Source organism: Alosa sapidissima, chromosome 21, assembly GCF_018492685.1.
Source record: "Alosa sapidissima isolate fAloSap1 chromosome 21, fAloSap1.pri, whole genome shotgun sequence".
NCBI classification, from domain to species: domain Eukaryota; kingdom Metazoa; phylum Chordata; class Actinopteri; order Clupeiformes; family Clupeidae; genus Alosa; species Alosa sapidissima.
The window spans coordinates 23,883,518-23,907,200 of NC_055977.1; the positions used below are offsets into that span (position 1 = coordinate 23,883,518).

The 23,683-nt window shown below is 43.9% G+C and overlaps 1 protein-coding gene across 1 annotated transcript; it reads right to left on the minus strand.

The window, feature by feature from the left end:
• Nucleotides 1-15,617: 15,617 nt before the first annotated feature.
• On the minus strand, nt 15,618-17,033 carry LOC121696178 (E3 SUMO-protein ligase ZBED1-like). The gene is made up of 2 exons (XM_042077521.1): nt 16,554-17,033; nt 15,618-16,484 (listed from the first exon to the last, which is right to left on the minus strand). Exons 1-2 carry the CDS (start codon nt 16,677-16,679, stop codon nt 15,618-15,620), a joined length of 993 nt encoding a protein of 330 aa, XP_041933455.1. The 5' UTR covers nt 16,680-17,033.
• Nucleotides 17,034-23,683: the final 6,650 nt, after the last annotated feature.

Below are 23,683 nucleotides of genomic sequence, written 5' to 3' on the forward strand. Positions count from 1 at the left end.
TCAGCTACAAATGAGAATTTTCACCTCCTGGAATTCACCAAAATGAGACAATAGCCGGATATTCAGGATGTGAACATATTAATCCTACCGTTACCCCATGTCGGCTAATGACAAGTTTTTAATTTCTGTTGGGGGTGGGGATTCATAAGAGATCATGCATTAGGGATATTGAGCTCATTTGATTTATGCAGCTGAAGTGTCTGTGTCATTAACCAGCAGTAGTCGGAGAGCTATCCTCCACACATATCACCAGCTTGTGCTGTGTATGAGAAATATTATGGGATGTTTGCTACAGTAGGCTCTACCTGTGTTGACAAGACGGAAAGGAACTCTGAAGTATGCTTGGGGGGTGGTCTTTTAGTTGTTGTTGGGTTCAGAGCTACAGTACATACATGACAGTTGTGGAATTTCCATCTTCCGTCTTGTTTTTCTCATGAAATGATCATATGTGCTAATATAAACAGTCTGTCAAGAGAGAGCTCTGACGCTGAGAGTTTGGTTGCTTCCACTGCTGTCTGCTAGGGGGCGATAATGTATTTGTGGGTCTGTCTTGAACTGTTCCTTACCTTCATGGGAAAGAAGGTGCCTTTAAATTCAGAACCAGAGGAAGGGCACTGATTTGACAACCTACAGTAAGAATTTATCAACTAAAATGTGTGTCTGCTTGATTTAATGACTTTTGGTTGTACATATTGTTCTATCATATATTTGGCAGTTACAAATGTTCTGGATAGAACTGGATAGATTGCTATACTTCATCATTTACATTCCATACTATCCACATAATGTGAGGGTTTCAAAATTTAATAGGGCTATACTAAGAACTAACTTTTTATATAACATAGGAAGAATGAACAGTGTTTTTCCTTACTGACTGAACAATCTTTCCTTACTGACTGAATGTGTGAAAGCAATGTATTGGTACAAACTCAGAGTATTTGCTGTGACCCTGTGAAACTAGTTGTCAACGAATGGAGGCCCAGTATGATCGGGTCTCATTGTTCTGGGCCTCTCATCTGGATGACTGATCTGGGCTAATGTTTGCACATGCAGGCCTATTGTCATGGTTGTCTTTTGGTGTGACTTTTGTCACTTGTCTTACGGTGTTACTTCATGTGGTTAATGTACATTTGTGATGATGTACATTTTAGTGCCCTCTCTACCCTGGATGTGAGCTGAACTTCAGTCGTGTGTATAAGATAACCTTTTGACATACAGACTGTTTAGACACTAATAGATCTGACCTAAACATCCCAGCTCTGTCACACAACACGATACATCAAATATTTATTTATAACTTATACAAGTTTTGAGCCCTAGCACATATGTGCATGTTCAATTTACGTTTTCATATTTTATGTTTGCCTATGTTTTCATATTCACATTACATTCGGCAATATTTAAAGCAATACAATGAATTCTCCCAAGTGTGTGTTTTTTTTTACTTTAAGACTTGTTAGCATTTCAAATAAAACATTTAATACATTAACATTAATCTCTCATCTAAATAAATCTGTCTGTCAATAAATCTGTCATCTTTTCTTCTTTCTTTAGTCATTTTTGAAAAACCCTCATGGCCTATTAATAAAAACTAGATTTTCACCGGAGGTGGTCTTTGCATTTGTTTTACATGTCAGTATTAGCAGTGAACATTGTCTCAGGGAACTTTACAGAGCCAGAGAGACACAATGGAAGGGAAAAATTCCTTTAGTGGTTGAAAATGTGTGGTTAAAACTTTTTAGTGGTTGAAAACCTGAGTTAAAACCCAGTGCAGATGGAAGGAAGAATCATCTGCCTGAAGCTAGCCAAGGAAAGAGACAGACATCAATGGGATCTTTCCCAGACTGACCTGAAGAGCAAATTCAAATTCAGGTTCAGCCAGGCTAGGAGAGGGTAAGAAACATGGATGGAAGAAAGACTAAATGGATAATAACAACAAAGAGAAACAGATATATGACACTACATGTATATGCTGGAAAGACCACATGGGGAGTAAATAATCTTTCTTAGCATGAGCATAACACCATCATTTTGTTTTATGACAATCCATGCCATTTATTCCATCATATCAGAGGAGCAATATTTATATATTTTGTCAGTTTCACCTGCAATGGCTTTTCCTATCAGCTCCCCACAACATTCCGTTCCTCATGCCCTAATTTTCCAATAACCCAGAAAGTCTCACTGGTCCAAAGTAGGTCCAGTGACTTTAAGTAGTGGTGTTAAATTTAATTCCTGGGAAGCTAATACTGGCTCACTAAGTGTTCAGCGTTCACCCCTTTAACCATCCACTTTTGAACACATGGGCAAACTGGCATGGGGATTGACTCTCAAACCCACAAAATGACCTAAGTGGGTCAGTAGCAGGCACATCTTCCTAGAGTCCAAAGGCTCCCTGTAGCACCATTCAATGAGTTCTAAACCAGAGGTTGTACACATGACAATAACGGAAAGATTCCTAACTCCCAATGAACCTAGTGACAAACTTAAACATAAAACAACAGTGTAGTATTTAAAGAATAGAATAGAATGACTATTTTGTCATGTCAGACATTGTCTTCGTCTCACTAATAAAATAGACAATACATACAATATACACACTATAGACACAATTCAGTAAAACAGAATTCATTAAAGGTACACTATGCAGGTTTAGGTATTTTTGGTGACTGTAGAGCTCCCTCTAGAGTCGCGATGTATTTATATGCGCTGATATTGTAAATAGCAAACTTCTCATGACTTATCCCCAATGTACACAATGTACTGTAAATGCTTTTGTTGTGGAGGTGAAGGATTAACAACAGGCAAAAACTATCTCCAAACAGCTACAGTATATCTACTGACAAGGTAATATTGCACGGTTCTCGCGAGATTTGGCGGGTCGCCGTTCTTGGAAGTTGCATGGCTGGTTTTCTCAGTTGGGACTCGCTATGTCTATAATGTATAGCTATGCTAGGTGAACGATTCGTTTATTACAAGTTCGTTTACCTTCAAATTGGCTTCGTAAAGGTGAAAATCTTGCATAGTGTACCTTTAAAACACAACATACTATCCCCAGGATAAATACTTCTTACAAAATTGGTTTTGGTTGCATACGCGCACCCATTCTCTCTCTCTCTCTCTCTCTCTCGCTCTCTCTCTCTCTCTCTCTCTCACACAGACACACATAATGAGCTCCATTCCCTCTATCTTTCTAATGCTCCTACCCCCAGACCTTCCTCCATCCCCCCTCTTCTCAGACCTAGTTGGTCACATGTGCAGCTCCCATATTTATTTTTTCCACAGTTTATTAACTGCTACACAGGCTACACATTTACCCAAATAAAACATTGTTAAAGACTGTATCATGAAATACAGTATGTACTTTAGTGTATTTAGTTATTTTATTCTTTTTTAATGCTTGTCAATGTCAATGTGTAACGGACGCCAGCTAGCATAGCTGTGCATGTGGAACGTTAGTAAACCTCACTCCCCGACACGAGTAGTGTTCCTGTAAGTCCTAGACCTAGAGTAATGGTTGAGGTCTCTACGAACAGATCTAGCCAAGATCTCTCTAATGACATTAGAACTGTTCAAAAACCGACATGAACCAAGATATGTCGGTGATGCTGATTTATGCTGTTTCACTTGGAGCCTTTGACCAGTCTGAGCAAGGACACAGGGGGTTAGTGCTTTTCAGACAACCTGCCATTCTCTGAAAGACGAGGCTAACCAAACAAGCACAAAGGAGCCAGAGGGAGCCGGCCTTATAAGCATTTGCACTGTATAGTCAGGCTATTCAGCGCTGACTTCAATGTCACTTCCCAAACCGGGGGCTGGCTTGATGTTGCAGTACACACAAGGCTTTCAAGAAGTAGATATTTTTGTCTAAATAAGTGAAAGTTCTTATCTGCACTTCTTATTTTTTGCGTATTGCCCATATCTTTTCACACAAACACACACAGACACACACATACACACACACACACACACACACAGAAACCACACTCCACACAACCCTAATTAACACGTCATTTATCCTTCTGTGAGTTCCATCCGGACAGGGACTGCCTGGTCCCAGGCTATCATTAGTGTTGTCTGTGGGTCATAGAATCTCAACTCCAATCTACTAACCACCCATCCCACCCCCCACTCAACCCAACCCTTATTCCGCCACAACACACACACATGCATGGGACAGTTGCCATGGCAGCAGTTTCCGTGACGACGGCTGCAGATGCTGGAGCCACAAGTGCGAGGGGGGACCGTTGCCATTGGCCCTGATGAGCTGTAATGTAATTGCTTTAGGGAGATGAGTGATAGTGTAATTGCCACAAGCTGGATGGATGCTGATGTAATCGTCGGGGCTGATGGAGTTGTCAGTGAGGTTTTTCAGAGCACCCCCATTTGTCAGTTCCCCAAATACTGCTCATTCATCACAGGTGAAACCACACTTGGGTGTTTTTTTGTTTTTCCTTTTATCTTTGGGAGAGAGAGAGAGTTGGGGGGGGGGGGGGTAAATGGTAAGTCTCTGAGCGAGGCCTCTGTTAAAAAGATGGACCAAATGAAGTCAAGTGAAAGCTATTGGACATTTCTGCTTTTTTTGTCTTTATGGTGGTTGTCACAGTCCTGGCATGCATCGAGAGTTTCCTCTGTTGTAACACTGTGACCTTATTCGGAAAGTGGTCCTAAATCCTAAAACATGTTACAATAACAATATGAACAGGATAATAGATGGCAAAGCTCATAAGAATGGTCAGAATAATGACAAAGATGACCAAATGACACATAGCTGTTAACAAATATGGCCATTAGGATTGTAAGGCTTGGATTACTTGTTGCACTGAAATTATGTTGACCTCTGGTGTCTTAAGGTCAAAGTGAGAGGTACTGTATGTTTTGTGATTCTGCTACAATTCATGTTGCTTGGCTCTCTCAAGAAAATCTGCTTGCTGTAGTTGAAGTGAATGTGCTTCTGTATAGATTATATTATTGTATTTCTGTACATTTTCATTTAATTAAATGTCTCATTATTTTACATTGTTGCTAATAATCAAACTCCCTGATTCTACATCCAAATCCACCTATACTGTAAATATCTATAAACAATAACAATACTTACTCAAGGTCAAGGAAAGATAGGAGCACTTTTCACTGAGGCATTAAAACCTTAGATGTTATATGTGTGGATACAAACATTACATTTTTTTTACCGGCTGTGTGATAACAAATTGTGGTTCTAATGCCCAATGCCATGTACACAAAGATCACAGCAGAGCAAGTTTTTTTTGTTAAAAGATAACGGTGCTCCATTAAATCATCTAAACACCAAAGCAATGGCGGATCAGACCGCCCTCGCCGATCGCTGCTGGTTTTCAGACGCTGTGCACAACCTTGAATGGCTGGTCGGAGCCAAAAGATTGGCTGCCACATCAAATAAAAGGCCATATGTGAAGTGGAGAGAGGGGGCTTCATCCAGAGTCAGTGTCAAGACCCTGCAGAGAGACAAGCTCACTTCTGCTGAAAACGCAGGCAGTACAGAGCTGAGCTGCACACACACATGCACACACATTCACACACACACGCACACACACACATGTACGTACACACACATGTACGTACACACACGCGCGCACACACACACATGCGCACACGCACACACATACATACACACACACACACACACACACACACACACACACACAATCAAGCGAGGGGATGGGGTAGAGCCATATAAGCTCTAGTGGCATCAGAATGCATTTCAGTCAAAGTGTGGTCGAGAGAGGCATTTTGAAAATGAAAAACAAGAAGAAAATTGCTCACTTTGCCAATACTGTGTGTGTGTGTGTGGGTGTGTTTGTGTTTGTGTGTATGCCCTTATGTATGAAGTAGTCAGTGGTTTGACATTTGAACAATATGGTGAACTGTGATGAATTGACTGAACACAGCATAGAACAAACAGTGTGAAAATAGAGTAAATAGGTAAATAGAATGTTCCATATCCTTGACCATAGTCTTTAGTGATTAACGTGTTTTACATCTTGATCCAGAGAGATGACCTTTTAACTAGCATTAGTCCATCCCCAGGATGCTTCCCCAGGATGCTTGCAGTGATCTAACGTGTCCTTGGATTAGTTCTTGTGACCTCTCATTAGTCCTAGAGGGTGTTAAAATGAAACACTTGAGGACAAGATTGAAAGGTCCTCATGATTGTGTTCATTGGGAAGGAATACACTGTTAGAAGAAGTATTGCAGATGGCATATCGTGCAGTTCCTAATGAGATCATTCCTGAGCTGATTTGCCTTGAAATGTTAAACATCTTTATATGTGAGTAACACAAAAAAAATACAATTGGAGATCAAAGACGTCTTTGATATGTTCCATTAACAAAACGTCAGAATCCTAAATTGATATACTTGTCCTGTGTCGTCAGTTGTTAACATTCCTTCATTTCATTACAATACCTCGACAATACAGAATAACTCAGGTCCTTCAGTTATAAAAGAACAAAGGTCCCAAGCCCATGTTGCTATGCTGCATGTAAATTTGCCACATCACCCTGTGGTGGCATATTTAATGAAGAGATCAGTAAAAGTTTCCTTTGCTGTTCTGTTTTGTGTCCCTCCATGCGAGACCAGAACACCCAGTAGATTTGTGGCAAGGCGGCACGTTATTTACTTGCCTTGTCGCCGATAACGAGCACTGCCATTTGTGCCACATACATCCCCACTCGACAAACTAATGCATTTTGACAAAGCAGGTTTCTTCAGACAGAAGATAAAGCTTAATTTCCCAGCACCCTACTCCCACACACACATACAGGCACACATCCACACACACAGAGACGCACACTCACACAAAAACACACACACACACACACGAGCCACCCTCTCTGTCTGTGGGCTCCATAGCACAGGCGACGTCTATTCATTTTAAGCAGAGGGGGGTTTCTGAAAGAGAGACAAAGAAGTCTGGCATGGGTCCTTGCATGGGATTAAGCATTATAGGAGATGGAGATTGCACAACCAGTGAAGGCACTCAATGAAACCAAGCCTGACAATTTACAGCCTATTTTTACATCGGCCAACTCCAAAGCTCTGGAGTGTTTCTTTCAGCAAAAAAAGCACACAAGCCTTCCAGGTTGCCCTTGAAACACTGCTATGGCTTCCCATGAAATGTCTGCAGTCCAACTGCTTCTCTTTGTTCTGTTGCTCACTGGAGACCTCACTTGCCCTTGCCTTTTACTCCCTGATCAAATTCAGACCATCTACTCTGCGCTACACTAATGGTAAGAATTGGTATGAAGTACATGCTGAACTGATGTTTCTTAAAGTCTGACTTCGGCTGGGAACTTAAGCTATGCATGTATATATATCAAGGGCAACATTATATATATATACCGGTATATATATCATCTCATAATCATAAAGGAAGATGGAGCATGGTTATCACAATCGTATTCCATGGCCCTTGAAAATACCACCACAAGGTAACGTATACACCATTGTCATTACTCTAACTGCTGGTACTTACACTGTTGCTTTACCTTGTTACATAACACTTGTCATATATTTCCATATGCAGAAAAGAAAAATTAGGCAGAGTTGCATTTAGATTTTAACAGCTTTCACTACTAATGTTTTACACATTAAACATCAGGGATCCTAATTTCGCTGTTATCCTGTAAAATCCTTCTATCACATCATAGTTAGCAGGCAGTATCATGGGAACATTAATGCCTACATCCAGGAAGATGTTAGAGAAGAGATGAGAGAGCTAGAATAACACTTAGAAATCTCTCTCCCGGTGGTCTTTCATCCTGTGATCCTGTGATTTGTCAGCATATACTGTGCAATTTGTACTGGGGCCTGTCTCTGCCACACTGCCTGTGGGTCGTGGTGGGTGGGAGAGCTGGAGATGATGTGCTGCTCATGGGCGTGCATGTGTGGGAAGGGGGTATGAAAGAAAGAGAGCGACAAAAAGAAAGTGAAGAGAAAAATAGTGGTATTAAATTTTCCCTCCCTTAAACTATACTGTACAGAGTTGCCTCAGTTCTCATAAATGACTAACATTAGAGAATGTAATACTGCCTCTTTTATTATAGCCTCTCAGTCAGCTCTATCAACATCAAGCTTTGTTTACATCCACCTGGCAAGGGACAAGTTGAACCCATTGAACATCGTTGTCTGCAGCTGCTTCTCAGTAGGCTACATCTCTGTATTTCAGCAATGTCAACATTTCAGGCATCAATAAAGGTGATGATGAAACGTTATCCCATTGTTCAATATTTGATAGCCTGTCACAGGAACATTATTTCGCTAAAAATCGCCCTGATTTGGTGCATTGATCTGTATCGATAACGTTATGGGAGAACCTGCATGTAGCCTAATAGCCTAACTTTTTTTCTCTGTTCAAAACTCTTAAGGCTTAAGACCAACATACATAAAAAAGGTGGACTTCCTAGGCCCCACGGTTCTCGAGATATTCACAGAAAACTGTCTCCGGCCACCTACAGGCCAGTTGGTGTATAGTAACATAAATTAATTTATTGTGTGGCCCCCCATGAACGGAATTCCACAAAACTTGGCGTGCATACAGAGGGTGTTATAATGATCCCACACTTCCAATTTCGTGCAGTTTTGACTATGTTAGGTCACAGATACCTTCAATTACAACACCTCATTTTTACTTTTTTGTGTTTAACTAGGTGGCGCTATACATGAAATGAGTGGTTATGGAATGGGTTGACATGGCCCCTTGAGATCAACATACAAAAAAAAATGGTCCTCCTAAACCCTACGGTTTTCGAGATATTCACAGAAAACTGTGTCTGCCCTACTCTCCTTTCGGGGGGTCCAGTCCAGCAGGGGGGCTACAGATCAAAACGAAAAATGATGGTTCCATGCTATCCATGTGGGGTACAAGTTTCGTGTACCCCGGTCTTTCAGTGTCCCGCTGGACTGGACCCCCCGAAACACTGTGAATATCTTGAGAACTGTAGGGCCTAGGATGACCATTTTTTTCCATATGTTTGCCTCCAGGGGTCATATTAACCCATTTCATGTGCACACATGTGCACAAACAGATACACACACACACACACACATACATTCACAGTAATCATACGTATGACACATACTCACACAGTAGACATATGTATGCTTGCATGCACAGGCACATACGCAGGCACACACACAAGCACGCACACACACACACACACACACACACACACACACATAACATAGACATAACACAAACAATCAAGAATTTCTCAGAATTATGAACAGGCAAGATGGAGATGGGGTTGTATAAAATGAATTTTACATGTGAAATCTATGAACTAATCATGTTTTGGTACTTGTTGTCTAGCAGATACCAGTGAGAATTGAGTGTGGATAATGCAATTTAGTGAGACAGTTAGAATCATATAGGCCTTTCAGCGTGATTTCTTTTTGTGGAAAAAATGTGCTGGACTGGGCGGCGGTCATATTTTGTACCGCTCTGCGGTACATCTAGTTATAGAGGTTATGAGGAATTAAACCCACTCTACGACAAAAATCAAATACTTCGGCAGTGAACAAAGCAAGGCTGTTGGCAACGTATTGCAGATCGGGTAGCCTAAATGCCTAAAAGTAAAGTTTTATTCCCACATGTTCTTCAAATATGTGTTACGGAGGATTAGCTTGCGGAATGTCTGAAATGAGTTGAAATAATTAAATAGCCTATTTTGAGTTCATAGAAAGGCCTACAGATGCAACCCAATTCAGAAGTGGGCATATAGATTACAGTAATAAGGATAATTGAATGTTTAAGTAGCCCCCATTGACTGATTTAGTGTATGCCTAATCCTGTGAACATGTCAGATGCAACACCATTGCCAAACGCACGTGGCAGCAGGTGAAAATGAAACACAAAAACATTATTCAGAATAGTAGGTTTATATAGTAGCTTGCATTAATATTTCTTAATTATGAAAACATGTAGGCCTGGCTTATAGCCTTCACTTGGCCTCTGTTTTACAGCTAACAAGAAAAAGGTGTCTTTGAACACTACTGTAGGAGGAAAGGCACCAGAGTGTTTTACAGTAGCAGAGGAGTTGGCCATCGCAAATAATAGTGGAAGGCCGATTATGGAGGGGGTTGAGGGAGGCATTCGGTCGGATTCTGGTGCTGTGGAAATGCCTTTATGTGCAGGGTACAGTAATATGACATTCAATTCAATAAGTTTGTTAAAATGTCCGATTTATTTTAGGTTATTCTTGCTCAGATGTTCAGCATACTGTAGGCCTATGTCCGATGTATTTTCGGACATGCAGTATTCTTGCTCAGATGTTCAGCATCACCGATGGAATACATGAATGTCCACGTACGGGCATTGCTATGAGACGTCTTCCTAGATCATCTGATAAAGATAACGAATTCCCTCGGCTGACAATCTATCTTCATAGAGAATATCGTCCGGGTAGGCTATATATATTTTCTGGCGGTCTCTAAAACCCCTCACCCTGCGAAGAGAGTCCCTCACGATTTGCGCTCCAATGTCGTATGGATCATCCAGGTACGCCGACATGTCTCGGGAGAAATTGTTAGTGGAGGGGTGGTACTTATATAGGGTGTGGTTACGGAAACCTCGGGTTTACCTTTTTGCTTCTTATTGTAAAACCAACTGTTACGGCCTACACAAGTGGTCGGCATCCCGGTCAATATTTGATATTAAAATTTCAATTTTGAAGCTATTTGTAACTATGTGTAGCCAGTATGCAACCCAGCTGCTTTAACGTTTCTTCAACCATGACCTAGCTACACATTACGGAAACAGTGAAAACAAAACATACCTCTCTACCCAACGTAACATATTTAGCTGAAGTTAGCGATGCAGATGAAGTTTAGCCTAGGCTACCTGTTGTGGAGAAATATGGCCAGCTCTGCGTCAGACTTGATATTCTTCGTTTGACTAAGACGTCACCATCTCAGGAAGCTCCTCCGATGTCCACTTAATTTGTTTCTTGTTTTAATTTTGGCAATTTGCCTGCCTCTCGTAGGCGTTCATGACCTACAACTGACAGCTGTTGACAGTTGGCCATTGCTAATTTGGCAACCCAAATAGGAGGACGCGCTGGCCCATTATTAATATGCTATTCTAGAATTAATCATTCAAAACATAAACGAAAATTCCAAGAGATTCCGCCCGTAACTCATTTTTTTTCATGGGTTTTACGGGTTAGAGTAATGTTGTCAAATAAGCCATTACTTCAATTCATCGTGTTTCCTTACTCTCTGACAACATATGGTGACCATTTTTGGAATGGTTACAGTTTATTTTCCATTATTTCCTACATACTGGACCTTTAATTAGGAGGCCAACTGCATGACACATTCACCCCTCATTTGCACAACAATGTTCCACTCAGTTTTGCATCAGTGGGCTTTTGGAGTGATTTCTAGACATTTTCTCCGAGATGCTTCAGGAATTAACGGCAGCTAGTTTCAAAACGAGGACACGGTAGCCAAGAGAGAAGACTACGATGTTTAAACTTTGAGCACAAACTGCCTCGTTCTGGTTTTAATCACATCCGTATTGAAGCGGGTAATGCAGAAACATGAACTTTCCCAGCTTTGTTAATGGCTTCAGCTCTGCTGTTGACTGTAGTCTATACTTCCAGCTCAGATATTTCCACTGAATTATCTGGACCGTAATTGGCACACAAGAGGCAAGACCAGAGTGAAAAAAATAAAAAATAGAGAGTTGCAGACACCCACAGGTGTTTCCCCACAACCCATTATGCTGCAGTTTCACAGTGCCACCCTCTGTGTGGCGTGGGCGCTGATCCATGCCCCTCTCTGTGCCCTCCGCAGGCACCTTATATACCTCTTTCAGGCCAGCGAACTCGGTGGTGGAGAGGTGGGTTGGTGGGGGGGGGGGGGGTGTTGTTTAGGGTTGAGGGAGTAAATGATCTGTTTTACAGCATGAAAACAGCCCCCTGGCATAAGTGAAAGCGGCACCAACACGAAAAGCCAATCAAAACAGATGAGCCGCCGCAGCCCCTTCAAAAACCAGCCGCCTGTGTCACCGAGGCAGAACCATTAACTCCTGTCCCGACGCACGTCAATGCTGCTGCTGCTGCCATAGTGGCTCTGGCTCCATTGCTACATATACCAATCACATACACATACACACACACACACACATGCACACACTGGGAAGATGCGAAGAGAATGCAGGAAAATATGAAAAAGGAGAGCGATTAAAAAGGAGACACATGGTGATGAATTCATTAATAACATGGCTTTGCTTTTAAAACAGAAGCTGGGCAAAATAATAGTAGCTCCCCACAACAACCATTTAGATTAAGTGTTAGTTAGTATAATTTGTATTTTAGTATATTTAGTATATTCTTTATCTTCTACTGTCCTTATTGCTTAGTTGTGTTTTTATATTATATACTTTTAATTACTTTTTCGTTAGTTAAATAAAAATCAGTAAAAAAATTCCCATCCCTGTTGCAGTTTGCTGTTCCACACTCCCAGTTCCATAAGCACTACACAATTGCCCTCCCAGTTCCATAAGCACTACACAATTGCACTCCCAGTTCCATAAGCACTACACAATTGCCCTCCCAGTTCCATAAGCACTACACAATTTAGTGAATGTGTGTGTGTTGTCTGTATGCTACTGAGACCTTGAATTTCCCCTGGGGATCAATAAAGTATCTATCTATCTATCTATCTAGATATTCTGCGCATTGCTGTTGGTTCCTAGCCTGGGTTTTCCCAATTGCCTTGCGCGCAATTTTATTCAGGCTGCTAGGCAGCCTGGATTCCATGGACCTCGTTTTCACCTCAACGAAGGAACCAATCACAGAACGGATGGGGGTGTGGTGAAAATTACAAATGACGTGTTAAGAAAGGGAAACGTTCCCAGGTTTATTACAAGCCGGCTCGGAGGAGAAACATGAAACAAGTTGCCTCAAATCACCTCCCGATTGTAGTTCCTCACAGCCTTATATTCAGTTAGCAGGGTCTTTGTCTGTGCCAGTGGAAAAGTTCAGACACGCCCCGGACATATGCGTGCTTAATTGGCGGTGACCACCTATGGTGAAGTCTGGCATAAGACAAAAGCTGGGCCGTTGTACATGGCAAAAGACTTGATTTGCAAATGGTCGAGGCGGGTCTTCACAGCAGTTAATGCAAATATGAGGGAGACAGTTAAAATGACATTTGTATACAGTATGTTCTTACAAATAATTTTTACTACAGGGGACAGCAAGACGATGATGATGATGATACACCGAAGCAGTTGAGCTATACAGACGCATTTGATAGACATTCGTAATGCCCACGAATTACGAATCGCTCTGGGCATTCGTAAATCACGTTTCAAATACGAGAAAATGAACGTGTAGTTCCCAGACCCCATCTCAATGATGTTAGCCAGGCTAGTTGGTTGGTTTCTATCAAATACTAGCATTACTGTAGTTACTGAAAAACCTCCCTCACCTCAACCTTACCACCACAACCAATTTCCAGTACCCACCTGGGTGATGCATGGCAGTCATTATGCTCACCACACACACAAGCTTAAGGTGGAGGGCAAGTATGTTGAGCCTGTTATACTGGGGATTGAGGTCAGTTATACTGGGTATTAAGATAATTACGGACAAAAAGGAAACTCTTTATGTCATCCCATGGAGGAGGGTCACATCAGTATGAACACCACTGCAAGGGCGTAGGTTTGGTCTCAGCTTTAGTGGGGACACATCCTCAACTCCTGTTGTCACAATACCAACATTATTGTTTCAATACCAATACTAAGTGAAGAATTTCGATTTCGATACTTTTGCGATTTTTTAAAATTTGATTTGGTTTGTGTTATTTGTGAGATCATTCACATCAGTGGCAATCATAGAATTTGATTGACCCTCCACACACACACATACACACACATAGAAAGTGATGATTGTCATCAGTGTTGGGCAAGTTACTTCAAAATCGTAATGTATTATGTATTACTCATTACTGTCATTTCAAAGTAATTTGTTACATTATAATATTACTGTATCTCAATTGTAAGACATTACACTACTATTGTATTACTTTTAAGTTACTTTTACCAAAATATCTAGAAATATGGATTTGGAATTCTAAATGCAGTTTATTATGCTCAATGCAGCTCATTGCACTTCTAATGGAGGGCGATGTGGTAAGCTCCCCTCACTCGTTCACACTCCCCAGTCTACTAATGACTGCACCTGTTCCCAATCAGCCTCACTCCCTACTTAAACCCCAGTCTCCCGTCAGTCTTTGTTTGGCCTCATCTTTGGCAACCCCTCATTCCTGTTCGGCGTGAAGAAGGTTTCCCCAGAGACTCAGACTCCTACCTGGAAGCTCACTTGAGTGTTACGTGCAAACTTTGTTGAGACCTTGTTGATTCCTGTGGGCCTTTTGTGAGTATTGTTTGGACTCTTCGCTGTTGGTCACCTCCTGTACCTTGAAATTAGTGATGGCCAAATGAGGCTTCCTGAACTACTGAGGCTTTCCAGCCCATTGGTTCACGAAAAGGTTTGTTTACCTGAAGCCTCATGAAACAGTGTGCTCCCTAGTGACACCTGCTGTGCAAAGCAATGTATCGCACACAAATCTATTCATCCTGAGCAACCAACTTGTCATGGTGTGGGCACACCCTTTTTCTATTGCCTGTGTATTAAATAAAGTTTTTTACTCTGCTTGTGTTTACCTATGCACACACAACTCACACACACATAACTTTGTGTTCAACTATTCAGTAGTTCTTTGGGTTAGTGATGACCGTGAATGCCCCAAATGAGTGTAAAGAAATCACTGAGTGCAGTTCTGACTGAGTGCAATAGTGTAGTGCTTATGGAACTGGGAGTGCAATTGTGTAGTGCTTATGGAACTGGGAGTGCAATTGTGTAGTGCTTATGGAACTGGGAGGGCAATTGTGTAGTGCTTATGGAACTGGGAGTGTGGAACAGCAAACTGCAACAGGGATGGGAACATTTTTACTGATTTTTATTTAAAAACAGAAGTTTTTTGACAGTATTTGGATTGAGGCGGTTTCTCTTTTTGGAAACCACCTCTCCAGCCTTAGAAAACACCCTTTCACAGGGCACCGATGATGCCAGACAACATAAGAACGTAAGTGCCAGCTTATATAAATTGGGATGTTGGAGCTTCTGTTTGTTCCAATAACCCAGCGGATCCTCAGTCCTTGCCAGATTTGTCTCTGACAAATAACGGTCCACCTCAATAGTAGCATCTGCGGTCACACTGGAGCTCCGTCTGCTGTTATCCACTGTGTTGTCCAGTAGATGCCAAAGGTCACCTATAATTATACAAGGGAAAACACTCACTTCTCAATGGTTCACATTACATGACATTACAAATGTGAAAATTCACATAAGACATAGACTACTTACCACAGGTTGTAGATAGCCCAGCTTGTGAGGCAGGTACTTGAGCTGGGGGTGTTGTTTCAGAATTTCTGATAACATTGGCACATTCTGACTTTAGTCTTGTAATGGCTTCTTGGAGCTTCCCTGGACTTAGGAACCCTAGTTTTTTGAACCTAGGGTCCAGCAATGTACAGTAGGCATCGTCATCACACTAATGGATTCCATTTATAACGCATGCTCTCTGACACGACGGACAAGGTTGTCAGCCAGCTGCCTTGCCATATTTGATGTTATGCCCTCGGACTTTCTTGCTACTGTGTGGTTAAGCATCTTCATTAGGGGAATAACCTTTGAAGCAGACACTCTTTTTTCTGCAGAAAGCTCTACTGTGGCCTGGTGGAATGGGGCCAGTAGGTCGAGAGCATCTTTCATTGTTTCATACTCCAATGAAGAAGGAGGGCTTACATCTGTCCTCAAAGAGGCTAGAGCTGCCCACACTGGCTCTCTCAGGTCATAGAGCCTTTCCAGCATGCTGTAAGTGCTGTTCCATCGAGTGTCCACCTCAATAATCATTTTCAGAGCAGGCCTCCCCATCTGCACCTGCACTTGGGCCAGTCTTTCTTTTCCTGTTGTGCTGGTCCTGAAGTAGGTTACAAGCTTCCTACATTTGGTGCGAAGCTCATTTAAGCCTGGCACATCATCGAAAGACTTCTTGACAATTAAATTCAATGCATGTGCAATGCATATCGCATGCCTAATATTCAATGCCCTCACACAGGCAATCATATTGGCAGCAGCATCCGTGACAAGGCACCTCACCTTATCCTTTATGCCCCACTCCTCCATGACCATGGTATGGGCAATAGCCAAGTTGTCTGCCGTATGAGTGTTTGGGAAATGTTGCACCCCAAGCAAGATTGTCCCAAGCGGGTCATTGGCATCAATAAAATGACAAGTCACAGCCAGGTAAGCCTCCATGTTGATGGACGTCCACATGTCGGACGTAAGGTTAACAGCAACAACATTGTCCAATTTTTCTTTGGCCTTCTCCTTAGCCTCCTCATACCGGGTGTCAACCATGGACTTCAAAGCCTGAGAACGAAAATATTAATTGTTACTATTCATTTTGACTTTATAACAATAAACTATTCACATACATACCTTTCTTGTTGGGAGAACATAGGATGGATCCAGCACATGCACAAGCTCCCTAAACCCCACGTCATCCACAACAGAAAAGGGTTGGGAGTCTTTGATGACCATGTTGACCAAAGCCTCATCCACCATTTTCTTTCTGTAATCTATAACACAGTACAATGCTGGTGTATTGTAGGAGCCTAACACATTATTTAAATAATGAAATAAAGATTAAATATTACTTTGACTAGTGGCTGGTCTGTTTGCAGCAGGTTGGGCATCCTCATGCATTGCACGATAATGCCTAAGCATTGAGGAGGTGTTGTTGCTGTAAGTCAGCTCTTTATGGCACAGCAAACATTTCACCTTCAACATGCAGATAATACACATTGTGATTATACAGCGATATGGTGAGGATTATGTGATGTTATGATAATAAATTATATAAATGTATACAAACCTTGTTATGAGCAATCAATTCAAAATGCTCCCAGACAGGAGAAGTTCTCCTCTTTCTTGCTGGCTCCATTGTAAGGGCTCTAGGTTTGCCTTTAACGTTTGCACTCTAAGGCTTTCCCTACAGTCTAGTCTTATAATAATAATAATGCTAGTAATAATAATAATAGCAATAATATATATATATACAATAATAACACTACTACCAATATATGTATATATATATATATAGCTACTAGAACTAGATATAGGCTAATTTACACTAATAATCTACTGAACTATGTATACTTTTCTCTAATAATCTAATAATCTACTAAACTAAGTATAATGTAATATAATATATAATACAGGCTATGATATATAATGATAACTATGCTACTACAAACTCGCTACAACTCGCTACTCACTACTATGTACAACCAACACTTCAACACCAATGCAAACGCCTACTGCAAAACCCACGAGAGGCGCGAGGTTTCGAACCACTTTTATCCGGAAGCGATACTCAGAATGAAGCAATGACGTATTCAACACAAACCGAGGCCTCGTTTGTCATCGTCACGTGATTTTCAGGGAAACGACCCAAGCCTCGAATCGGGGCTTCATCTGGAACGCCTCTTTTTGCTCGACACAAGCTCCGGAGCCTCGCTTCAGATGTCACATCACTACTTGAAACTCCAGTGCTTCAGTAGTGTTTTCCCCTTGAGTGTTTTCTCCTTTGCCTGCCTTCCATTGGACTTACTAAACCCTGCCAGTTTGTGAAATAAACCCATTTAACCCGATTCTCTGTTGTCTGAGCCTGTGTCGGTGACAGAAGGCCAGACCGGGCAATGGAGCCCACAAACCAACTTCCCGGCGACCACTTCCAGGATTTCGTTGCTGAGATGCAACATCCTCCCGTGCAGCCTGTGCGTCCGGCTGATCAACATAGTCCTGTGATGAATCCAGCTCCATACTCTGGTGACCCAGTCGCCTGCAGGGGATTCCTTCTGCAATGTTCGCTCACGCTGGAGATGCAACCCCATCGCTTCCCCACCGAGCGCTCTCGTATAGCCTACATAATTTCCCTGCTCGCTGGACGTGCGCTAACATGGGCTGAGAGCATATGGATCCAGGGAGGACCACTCACCGAGTCAGTTAAAAACTTTGTGACCCACTTCAGAGAGGTCTTCAGTCTTCCTGAGGGCGATACCTCCACGCAAGCACAGCTATACGCCTTACGACAACGCAAGATGCCCATTGGCGAATACACTCTGCGATTCCGTATTCTTGCTGTTGCCAGTGGCTGGAATGAGCCAGCCCTGATTACAGCTTTCCGCCAGGGACTGGAACCATGTCTCCGTCTCCAATTATCTACCTATGATGACGCCCTGGGCCTAGAGAGGTTTATCCAGCTGGCCACGAGAGTGGCTTACCGACGTGAGAACTGTATGCATGAGCTTGGCAACCACCCTGCAGGTACCTATCAGACTTATGAAGACACCAGGGGAGATCAAGAGGAGCCCAGGCAGATTGACTCCACATGGCTCACCCTTGCAGAGCGACGTCATCGAATGAGCTTCGGCCTCTGCCTATATTGTGGTACTTCTGGCCACATCATCACTCATTGCCCTACACGTCCTCCACGGCCTCAGGTGAGTGCTGTTCAAATGCCTCCTCTTTATTTAAAACCTTTGACTACTCCTGTGCTGGTTACTGTTTCCATGGCCACCTATTCAGCCACAGCCCTCATCGACTCGGGTGCGGCCGGGAACTTCATCTACGGCAAACTCTGCCGACAGCTCCAGCTTCCGAGGGTCCGTTGCTCAACAGCAGTCACGGCCCACTCTATAGTAGGCAAACCCCTGACCCGCGGACAGATATGTTTTCAGACCTCACCGCTCGAGGTGCGAGCTCTCCATGTGGAAACTATCACCCTCTTTGTCCTTGAAAATTCCACTGCAGATGTTATCCTGGGACGTCCCTGGCTAGTCAAACATGCACCCTCTATTTCCTGGGACACCGGTGAAGTTTTGTGCTGGGGTGATGCATGCCAATCATCCTGCTTTCCTCAACTTCCACTTTCCCGCCAACAACTGACAAGGATTTCTGTGCAAGCAACCTCCATTGAAAGCCCTGATTTGAATAAGCCAGTCTCGATCCCTCCAACCTATGCTACTTATTCCGATGTGTTCTGCTCGAAATAAGCCTCCCAACTTCCACCCCATCGACCTTGGGACTGCGCCATAGACCTCATCCCAGATCAACCTTTGCCTCATGGTAAGATTTATCCACTCTCCCTTCCCGAGCAGAAAGCAATGACTGAGTACATCAATGAAGCTCTGAAGCAAGGATACATTACATCAACATCTCCAGTAGCCTCACCGTTCTTCTTCGTGGCCAAGAAAGACGGGGGTTTACGTCCCTGCATAGATTACCGTGCCCTCAACCGGATCACAGTGAAGTTCCGGTATTCCCTTCCACTCGTTCCTGCAGCCCTGGAACAGCTCCGAGGAGCCACCATCTTCTCTAAGTTAGACCTGCGCAGCGCCTACAAATTAGTCCGCATACGCCAAGGAGATGAGTGGAAGACCGCATTCGTCACACCCACAGGGCACTACGAATACCTTATGCCCTATGGGCTTTCGAACGCCCCTTCCTTCTTCCAGGGCTTCATGAATGAGATCCTCCGTGAGTACCTCCTCCAATTTGTCATAGTGTACATTGATGATGTCCTAATTTATTCCACTGACTTAACTAGCCATATCCAGCATGTGTACCTGGTTCTAGATAAACTGCGCCAGTTCCACCTATACTTGAAGGCAGAGAAGAGCAGCTTCCACCAGTCCTCCATCCAGTTCCTGGGCTATAACATTGGACCCCATGGTGTGAGCATGGATGACAAAAAGGTGGACGCCATCTTGTCCTGGTCAGTCCCAAGTACTGTAAAGGAACTTTAACGCTTCTTGGCTTTGCCAATTTTTACAGACGATTCATCAACAACTACAGTCGTCTTGCTGCACCCTTGACTACCCTCCTTCGCAAGAAACCAAAAGGCCTAGTCCGGAATTCCGAAGCCACCAAAGCCTTCCACACACTTCAAGAGGCATTCTCCACAGCACCTGTCCTCCGCCATCCAGACCCAGATCGGAACTTCGTGGTTGAAGTTGATGCCTCCACCATAGGAGTGGGAGCTGTTCTATCCCAATACCATGGTGATCCACCCCGGCTCCATCCGTGCACCTACTTCTTCAGGAAGCTGAGCCCAGCTGAACAGAACTATGACATCGGTAACAGGGAGCTCCTGGCTATCAAGCTTGCCCTGGAGGAGTGGCGTCATTGGTTGGAAGGGGCAAAACATCCGTTTTTGGTCCTCACAGATCACAAGAACCTGCAGTACCTCCGGGAAGCAAAGAGACTCAACCCTTGACAGGCTGTTTTTCACTCGTTTCCAGTTTACCATAAAGTACAGACCGGGCTCTAGAAATTGTCGAGCTGATGCCCTTTCACGTGTCTTCAATTCCTAGGAATGCAGTGAGCAACCTGAACCCATCTTGCCTGCTGGTGTGGTGGTGAGCCCCATTCAGTGGGCCCTGGAGGAGCAAATAGCTGCTGCACAAGAGACAGACCCGGCACCTCCAGATACCCCAGGTGGCCACACGTATGTGCCTAAGACCCTCTGCATGGATCTACTCACCATGGCACATTCCACACCAGGCTCTGGACACCCTGGGACAAATGGCACCCTCTCACTCCTCCAGGAACGTTACTGGTGGCCTGGCATAACAAGGAATGTTCGAAGGTTCATTGCAGGGTGTGCTGACTGTGCCATGGCAAAGACCCCTCGACATCTACCTGCAGGAAAACTTCTACCTCTGCCCATTCCCCAGCGGCCATGGTCACACCTCGGAGTGGACTTTGTTACCGATCTCCCGCCATCCCATGGCAACACGTGCATACTGGTCATCATAGATCGCTTCTCCAAGGCCTGCAAGTTGATTCCCCTGAAAGGACTCCCATCAGCTGCGGAAACTGCGGAAGCACTATTCACCCACGTGTTCCGCAACTTCGGCCTGCCAGAAGATATTGTTTCAGATCAAGGACCACAATTCATCTCCCGGTTCTGGCGAGCCTTCCTCTGACTGCTGGGTGTGAGTCTGTCTTCTGGGTACCACCCCCAGACGAATTGACCCCTTTCCCCTTGACCCCTTTCCAGTGTGTGCTCGGTCACCAACCGCCACTCTTTCCTGGTCGGGTGAACCCTTGGATGTTCCTGCAGTAGACTCCTGGTTCCGAGATAGTGAGAGGGTCTGCAACGACGTCTACCACCAGCTGCAGCGAGCTATCCGTCGTCAGAGCCACCAGGCCGACATTCGACGATCCGCAGCCCCGAGTTTGCCATTGGCCAGAAGGTGTGGCTCTCCACCCGGGACATCCGGATGAGGCTCCCGTCAAAAAAGCTAAGTCCCCAATACATCGGTCCCTTTCCCATTACACATCAAATAAACCCGGTCACATATCGTCTCCTACTCCCCTCAAACTACAAAATCCATCCCACATTCCATGTATCACTCCTCAAACCCTATCACTCACCCCACTCTCCTCCTTCTACAGAGCCTGGTACTGCTGTGGAGCCCCCTCCGCCGCTTCTCTTGGACGAGGGTCCAGTCTATGCTATCCATGACGTCCTCGACTCCCGACAACGCCGAGGTCGACTGGAATACCTGGTCTACTGGGAAGGTTATGGCCCGGAGGACCGCTCCTGGGTCAGCCGTAGTGATATTCTGGACCCCGTATTGCTTGCTGAATTCCATCGGACCCATCCCAGTCGACCTGCCCCTCGCAGTCGGGGCCCCTCGTCCATGGGAGCAACTCCTGGGGGGGGTAATGTCACAGCCACACCAGGCTCCCCTCCAGCCACACCCACTGCTCACTCTCCTGAAGCTCCCCTCACTCGTTCACACTCCCCAGTCTACTAATGACCTGCACCTGTTCCCAATCAGCCTCACTCCCTACTTAAACCCCAGTCTCCCCTCAGTCTTTGTCTGGCCTCATCTTTGGCAACCCCTCATTCCTGTTCGGCGTGAAGAAGGTTTCCCCAGAGACTCAGACTCCTACCTGGAAGCTCTCTTGAGTGTTACGTGCAAACTTTGTTGAGACCTTGTTGATTCCTATGGGCCTTTTGTGAGTATTGTTTGGCTGTTGGTCACCTCCTGTACCTGAAACTCCAGTGCTTCAGTAGTGTTTTCCCCCTGAGTGTTTTCTCCTTTGCCTGCCTTCCATTGGACTTACTAAACCCTGCCAGTTTGTGAAATAAACCAATTTAACCCAATTCTCTGTTGTCTGAGCCTGTGTCGGTGACAATGACTGAGCTAGGCTTAAAGATGAACTGAACTGAAAGAATCAACATTAATAATGTGTTGATTATGACAATTAAAAATAAATGACACTAAAAAAAATAATTAAAAAAATCAATACGTAGCCTTTTTTAAGCAACACCAAAATTGCGTTTGTTAGTATTAGAACGCTGCCAGTTTCAATGACGTCACTGGCATGGTAGGACCTGAGAAGTTCTATAGGCAACAGCTGCAGCATATTATGTATACACGAAAATTAGTCATTTTAATATGGGTTACAAATTTGAGCCTGTGAGGGACAGGCCTGTAGTGTCTTGACTACCACTAGATGGGTTTCAGGCTCCAGCTCAACCTTCAGTAGGATCATTTGGGTGAAAATGACTGTGTGGGCGCTGCCGGAGCATGGACACTGGAATCTATCTGTTGCAAAGCAGTGGCGAAACGTAGGGAAAATGTTCAAGGAAGCCAAAGTGACGGGAAAAATATGTTTATTTATGTATGTGTTTATTTCGGGGGGTATACATTTTGTGCAATGTACAACATAGATATATTTTGTGCGGCACAACATAGGCTACTGTAGACCTAGCCTACAGGTCATGTAAAAAACTGGACGAGGGGCGCTTGAGACGGCAACACGCACGCTGTCTCTCTGTCTCCCTCCATCCCTCACACACACACATTGCCTACTGTACATCCTCCACAGAACTGCATACTCACTCACCACCACTACATTAGGCCTATGCGAAGGCTACGGTGCATATACAAATAAGATATATAACACGCATTGTCACGTCAATGTAGGCTAACGCAGTATGGACTACTGGCACTCGTAAAAGCAGCTCACACGGGCTCTCTCTCTCCCTCCCTTGAAACTGTTAAAAACTTTGTTACCCCAAGTTGACCCCAGATACACGGAGGATACACGAGTTTGCCGTTTATTTTAGGCTAACGTTAGTGGAGAGTTTGCAGATTTTTACCTTGTGGATGTTGATATTGCACGAGTCTCTTAGCAGCACTGCGAGTTAAACTCCCTCGCATCAACAATTTGCCCTGAGACGGTGAACAACTGGCTTCAGGGTGAGTAGAAAGGGACATTGGATTCTGTTTACAGACCCGCTGTGGTTTAGTTACCAGCTAGTAAAAGCATTATTATCGATCTGTGATATCGTCGGAGTCATGGTTTATACTCTCTATGGTCGGAGTGCTAGCTTGTGGAGTTTGACATGAGAGTGTTTTCCAGGTGTTTAGCTGCTAGCCCTTTCCTAGGTTGGATCGTATGGTAGCCTATCTAACACTGGACCTCATCTGAGGCTACTTCGAGATATTATTCCAAAGGGGACAGATAGGCTACTGCACATAAAA

Excerpts from the sequence above, each read along its gene's own strand:
- LOC121696178 (XM_042077521.1), bottom strand. The coding sequence starts at position 16,679 with ATGGTGGATGAGGCTTTGGTCAACATGGTCATCAAAGACTCCCAACCC. Across the intron at positions 16,485-16,553 it reads ATGTTCTCCCAACAAGAAAG|GCTTTGAAGTCCATGGTTGA; the intron begins GTATGTATGTGA and ends TTTCGTTCTCAG.